The sequence below is a fragment of the Blennius ocellaris genome, assembly GCF_963422515.1.
Source record: "Blennius ocellaris genome assembly, contig: SCAFFOLD_81, whole genome shotgun sequence".
In the NCBI taxonomy this organism is placed as follows: Eukaryota; Metazoa; Chordata; class Actinopteri; order Blenniiformes; family Blenniidae; genus Blennius; species Blennius ocellaris.
Window position 1 is genome coordinate 191,797 of NW_027661894.1, and position 7,500 is coordinate 199,296.

At 46.2% G+C, this 7,500-nt stretch overlaps 1 protein-coding gene across 1 annotated transcript in view; it reads left to right on the forward strand.

Annotated features, from left to right (window-relative positions):
- Positions 1 to 5,814, forward strand: part of asb10 (ankyrin repeat and SOCS box containing 10) — an 8,457-nt gene extending 2,643 nt beyond the window's left edge. The window contains 10 exon segments of the mRNA XM_080522163.1: positions 887 to 1,029; positions 1,032 to 1,073; positions 1,075 to 1,128; positions 1,130 to 1,162; positions 1,164 to 1,247; positions 1,249 to 1,311; positions 1,313 to 1,381; positions 1,383 to 1,400; positions 3,843 to 3,980; positions 5,546 to 5,814. Of these exon segments, the coding sequence (XP_080378289.1) occupies positions 887 to 1,029; positions 1,032 to 1,073; positions 1,075 to 1,128; positions 1,130 to 1,162; positions 1,164 to 1,247; positions 1,249 to 1,311; positions 1,313 to 1,381; positions 1,383 to 1,400; positions 3,843 to 3,980; positions 5,546 to 5,728 (827 nt within the window). The 3' untranslated portion in view covers positions 5,729 to 5,814.
- Positions 5,815 to 7,500: the final 1,686 nt, after the last annotated feature.

Consider the following 7,500-nt stretch of genomic DNA (forward strand, 5'->3'; position numbering starts at 1 on the left):
GAGAAAGAGATAGATAGATAGTTTAAAAGTGATAAATATAATAATGCTAAATATTTTGAGAATACTAATTCTGACTTTGATGAACCTATCTTCATTATTTCACGCACGCACACACACACACACACACACACACACACACACACACACACACACACACACTGTATATTGTATATTATGTCCTCTGTCTATTATTACTGTAATAACTACAATTATAATTCATACTAATTACCAATAATTCTACTATTTAATTCCAATTAAATGTGAATAAAATGCAGTAATGCAGTGAGGCTCCTCCCACTGCGGTGTTTCGTCACCAGGAGTTCAGAAAACACTAATATTTCCCAGCGTTTCTCGCTTTTACACACAAACCGGCGAGTCTCCATGACGACGGTCCTGAAGCTCCGCCCACCGTGACGACTGTCCTGAAGCCCCGCCCACCTTGACGACGACGGTCCTGAAGCTCCGCCCCACCGTGACGGCGTTCCTGAAGCTCCGCCCACCGTGACGAACGGTCCTGAAGCTCCGCCCACCGTGGAGGTTCAGGAAAAAAAAACTGTGTCTCGCAGGTGAAGACTAGTTTTTTTTTTTTTCCCGGGACTCTGATTGGCTGTCGCGGCTTCCTGCTCCTGGTGACGTCGCCCCCTACTGGTGTGGCGGAACATGACGCGGGGAAACCAGCTGTGGTAGAAACCAGGAAGTAACTGTTGGCCGCAGGGACTCACCTGGAACGAGAAGCAGGAAATGACGTCACCTGCGGTTCCAACCCGACGTAACGAGATTCTAATTCGCGGGTTTAACAATCGTCTCTCTCTCCTTCCCACGAACCCGCCTCGTTTTCCCGCCATTCCTCCGCCTCGTGACGTCATTGCCGTGCTGTCCCACAGGTGTGTGCGCGCGACCTGCTGCAGTTCGGCGCGGCGGTGGGGCGCGCGCAGCGCGGAGGAGGAGGACACGCCCCTGCACGTGGCGGCGCGCCGCGGGCTCCCGGACCACGTGGACCTGTACCTGCGTCACGGGGCCGCGGTGGACCGCGCGCGAACCGCGAGGGCCTGACGCCGCTCGGCGCGGCGTGGCGCGCAGCCGCAGGAGACGCGCGACCTGCAGCGCTACTCCCAGGTGTGGCGGGCGGCTGCTGGAGGGCGGCGCGGACGCGCGCGCCGCGGGACCGCGACCGGCGCACGCCGCTGCACCTGGCGTGCAGGAGCGTGAACCCGGAAGTGGTGGAGCTGCTGCTGGCGCGCGGCGCGCGCGGTGAACGCGGCGGACTACGGGGGCGAGACGCCGCTGCACCACGTGCTGAAGGCGGCGGCCTTTCAAGCTGGACCACGAGCCGCACAGGGTCGTGCGCGCGCTGCTCAACCACGGCGCCATCCGGGTGTGGCCCCGGCGCGCTCCCGAAGGTACGAGCACGCGCGTCCATCGCCACTCGCTTTACAAAACGGAAGTTTTGTAAAGTTTCTCCGGAAGTTGGTTTGATGAAGCAACTCGTGGTTTTAACGTTTCCTGCTTTATTTCTATTTATTGATGCTTTTTTTGTTTTATTTTGGTATTTTAATGTTTTGTTTTATTATATTTTCCTTCATATTTGTGCTAATTTACTTTTATTTAACTTAATTTTCTAACAACTAATGACGGAAAGACATTTTTTTTCTTTGTATCTTCTGGTTTCTGGAAGATTTAGTTTTTACTTTTATTCACATTTATTACTGTTCACACACACACACACACAGACACACACACACACACACACACACACACAGACACACACACACACACAGACACACACACACACACACACACACAACACACACACACACAGTGATAGTGAGACACACAGTGATAGTGACACACAGACACACACACACACACACACACACACAGTGATTGTGACACACACAGTGATAGTGACACACACACACACACACACACACACAGTGATAGTGAGACACACAGTGATAGTGACACACACACACACACACACACAGTGATAGTGACACACACACACACACAGTGATAAGTGACACACACACACACACACACACACAGTGATAGTGACACACACACACACACAACACACACACACAGTGATAGTGACACACACACACACACACAGTGATAAGTGACACACACACACACACACACACACAACACACACAGTGATAGTGACACACACACACACACAGTGATAGTGAGACACACACACACACACAGTGATAGTGACACACACACACACACAATGATAGTGACACACACACAACACACACACACACACAATGATAGTGACACACACAGTGATAGTGACAACACACACACACAGTGATAGTGACACACACAGTGATAGTGACACACACACACACACAGTGATAGTGACACACACACACACAGTGATAGTGACACACACACACACACACAGTGATAGTGACACACACAGTGATAGTGACACACACACACACACAGTGATAGTGACACACACACACACAGTGATAGTGACACACACAGTTGATAGTGACACACACACACAGTGATAGTGACACACACACACACACAGTGATAGTGACACACATGATAGTGACACACACACACACAGTGATAGTGACACACACACACACACACACAGTGATAGTGACACACACACACAATGATAGTGACACACACACACACACACACACAGTGATAGTGACACACACACACACAGTGATAGTGACACACACACACACACAGTGATAAGTGACACACACACACACAGTGATAGTGACACACACACACAGTGATAGTGACACACACACACACACACAGTGATAAGTGACACACACACACACAGTGATAGTGACACACACACACACACAGTGATAAGTGACACACACACACACACACAGTGATAGTGACACACACACACACAGTGATAGTGACACACACACACACACACAGTGATAGTGACACACACACACAGTGATAGTGACACACACACACACACAATGATAGTGACACACACACACAATGATAGTGACACACACACACAGTGATAGTGACACACACACACACAGTGATAGTGACACACACACACACAGTGATAGTGACACACACACACACAGTGATAGTGACACACACACACAGTGATAGTGACACACACACACACAGTGATAGTGACACACACACACACACACACACACACACACACAGTGATAAGTGACACACACACACACAGTGATAGTGACACACACACACAGTGATAGTGACACACACACACACACACACACACAGTGATAAGTGACACACACACACACAGTGATAGTGACACACACACACAGTGATAGTGACACACACACACACAGTGATAGTGACACACACACACAGTGATAGTGACACACACACACACAGTGATAGTGACACACACACAGTGATAGTGACACACACACACACACACACACACACAGTGATAGTGACACACACACACAGGTGGTGTAGTTGAGTCGTCCTGAGGGCGATGAAGAGGAGGAGCCGTCCCTGGGCGGAGGCAGCAGGAGGGAATCGAACCCGGGACCCGGCGGCCGGGGGTGGGGGGGGGGCGGAGCCGGATAACGAGCCGGCGGCGCGGCTCGTGACGCGGCGTGAAGCGTGGCAGTCGCTGCGGGAATCAGACTACAGCCCTCAGTGAAGCGGCGGCTCCGCAGAGCGCCGGCTCCCTAATTAGCCGAGTGTTAATAGGAGATTAATTAGCGCTAATTGCATAATTTCCAGTTAAACCCCTGGAGGGAAGAACCAATCTGTTCATCTCACAAGTGTTTAATTACTTTGTTTCTGCGGCGGCTTGATGACTGAGCCAACGTTGTCGCCGCCCGCAGGTCCTGCAGCTCTGCTCGCCGGCGCCGCGCTGCCTGGAGGTGCTGCTCAACGCCTACACCCGCCTCCGGGTGACGGAGGCCTGGAGGGAGGCCCTGCAGCCTCGGGTGACGGAGGCCCTGCAGCCCCGGGTGACGGAGGTCGGCCTGCCGGGACGCACAGATTAACACAGATTATTATACCATCACAGATTATCACACGTCACAGATCATTAAATGTTACCAGACATTATTACAGATTATTCAATTATCACAGATTATCACATTGTTGCACATTATCAATATTAATGTGTTGCAAATGATTAGATTACTACAGATTATCACACGTCACAGATCATTAAATGTTACCAGACATTATTACAGATTATTTTTAGATTATTCAATTATCACAGATTATCACATTGTTACACATTATCAGTATTAATGTGTTGCAAATTATTAGATTACTACAGATTATCACACGTCACAGATCATTAAATCTTATCAGACATTGTTACAGATTATTTTTAGATTATTACAGATTATTACATATTACCATATTGTTATACATTATCAATTTTAATTTATTGCAAATTATTAGATTACTGTCTATTATTACAGATTATCACACGCTACAGATCATTAAATGTTATCAGACATTGTTACAGATTATTTTTAGATTATTACAGATTACCACATTGTTACACATTATCAATATTAATTTATAGCAAATTATTAGATTACTACAGATTATTGTATAATTACATCATTATATTACATATTATTACAGATCTTCACAGATTATTACAGATTATCACATATTACATATTAGACTATTACAGATTATCACAGATTGTTTTAGATTATTTTGGATTCTTACAAATAATTACATATTACAGATTATCACATATTAGATTATTACAGATGACCACATATTACATATTATTAGATTATTACAGATTATCACATATTACATATTAGATTATTACAGATTGTTAGATAGTATTAGATTATTACAGATTATCACATATTACATATTAGATTATTACAGATTGTTAGATAGTATTAGATTATTACAGATTATCACATATTACATATTAGACTATTACAGATTATCACAGATTGTTTTAGATTATTTTGGATTCTTACAAATAATTACATATTACAGATGATCACATATTAGATTATTACAGATGACCACATATTACATATTATTAGATTATTACAGATTATCACATATTACATATTAGATTATTACAGATTGTTAGATAGTATTAGATTATTACAGATTATCACATATTACATAGTATTAGATTATTACAGATTATTACATGGTATTAGATTATTACTGATTATCACATATTATTACATAGTATTAGATTATTACATGGTATTAGATTATTACAGATTATCACCTATTATTACATAGTATTAGATTATTACATGGTATTAGATTATTACAGATTATCACCTATTATTACATATTATTAGATTATTACAGATTACAGTCCCTCTTAAAACACAAACAACTGGGTGTTAAAGCGACGGGCCTAAACTCCTCTAAGCAGTTTCAGATTATTTTCACACAGTGAGATAATCCGACTGGGGATTAGGATTATTATTGTTTGGGGTGAAATTTGTTTTAAGCACAGCGATTAAAATAATCCGTCTCAAATGTACTAACGAGAGTGTGTGTGTGTGTGTGTGTGTGTGTGTGTGTTCTCCAGGAGCAGCGGGGGTTCCTGCGCTCGGTTCTCCTCCTCCCGGTTCCTCGCTCGCTGCAGCACTTGTGCCGCTGCAGCTTGAGGAAGTTCCTGCAGCCTCGGGTTCACGCCGTGGTTCCTCTGCTGGAGCTGCCGGGGGCCCTGAGGGACTTCCTGCTGCTGCAGCCCCGGGGGGCCCTGCCCTGACACACACACACACACACACACACACACACACACACACACACACACACACACACACACACACACACACACACACACACACACACACACACACACACACACACACACACACCTCAAAACATCTCAGCCTGTTGTGTTTGATTCTTTAGTCATTTTTAGTTGTTTGAAGCATGAAAATAAAATTAATTTCCTCTAAATAATAAAGGGTTTCGTCGGGTGCTTTTATTTTGTTACACAAGAAAATACAAAAAAAAATGATCACAATTAATGTTTAAAAATAGATTTTTTTTTTTTTTAGTTTTGAGGTTCGGCGTGAAGAAATAACGACGATTCTCCTTTAATGACGTCGTTCTGCGAAACGCTCCGCTGGATTAAAAGATTTACGCTGCAGCGTTTATGGAAACACGTTCAGTGATTTTTATTGTTTGTAATTAAATGTAATTACATGATTTCCTCTGTGTGTGTGTGTGTGTGTGTGTGTGTGTGTGTGTGTGTGTGTGTGTGTGTGTGTGTGCCTCCGGCAGGGGGCGCTGCAGCCTCTCCTCACGTTCCTCCGCCTGTTAAAAGACCCGCTTGTGATATTTCGCACAATAATCCCGCATTAATCCAGTAATAACGCGTTAATCCGGATTAACAATTCGCAACGGGATTATTGGAGGTTGACGTGAAAATTAGCGGTTTGAATCTGAAGCTGGGAATTTTTTTTTTTTTTTTTTTTTTTTTAATTTCCGGGATTAGTGAATCAAAATTGAAGGTGTGACAAAAAAAAAAAAAAAGAGTGTTTGTTTTAAATTGAAAATTAAATTTTCGTGTCTAAATTATAAAATGTGTAATTTAGTGAGACGCTTGAGGAAAAAATAGGTTTAAAAAAAATAAAAAAATTCCGACTAAAGACCCGGGAGGACTGAAAGGCTCCGACGCACTTCACTGAAAAGACGTGAATAGAAGAAAAGACGGACTATTAATTCTCAGAGTGACTGAAGGGAGAAAGAGGTGAAGAGGAGGAGGAGGAGGAGGAGGTGAAGAGGAGCAGAGGCCGCGTGGTGCCTTCACGGCCCTCCGCCGCGCCGCGCCGCTCCTCCTCGGGCTCGTAATGACGGGAATTAGCCGCCGCGGCCTCTCAGCTCATCAGCGATGCGTCCGCGTCCTCGGCGCAATCAGCGGCCAGTTGGAGAGCGGCGCGAGGGCCCCCGATGAGGCCAATCACCATCCTCATCATCCCCATCGTCCTCATCATCATCAGCTCGCGCTCGCTCGCGAGGTGAGAACATCTCCCATTAGAGCACTCCAAGTGCACAAAGAGCGCAGAGCTTTGAATAATCCGCGACGCGGGAGATCAAAGCGCCGGGACTCCCGAAAGTTCGGGGGGGGGGGGGGGGGGGGCGCTGCGGCGGCCCCGCGCGCGGCCGCGCGCCTGAGCGCGTGCACGCCGCAGTTGACCCCCACATCAAATCTCTCTCCGGGGAACAATTGTGGCGGCGCGCATTGTTTTTTACCATCTGTGTCTCCACCCCCTCGCCCCCCCACCCCCCCCCCGTCGGCCCCCCCGGGTCTGACACCGGCCCTGCAGTCCGGAGTAATTACTCCTCATCCATCAGCATTAATAATAGCTGATTGGGTTGGTGTGGCCGCCGCTTATAGGAGGGGAAGGACGCAACAGGCACCATGTGGAGGGGGGGTGGAGGGGGGAGGGGGGGGGGGGGGGGGTCACTGGGAAACTCCCGCCTCTCAGGACGGCCGCGGAGTCACAGGCTGAATAAGGAAATGAAGCGTAA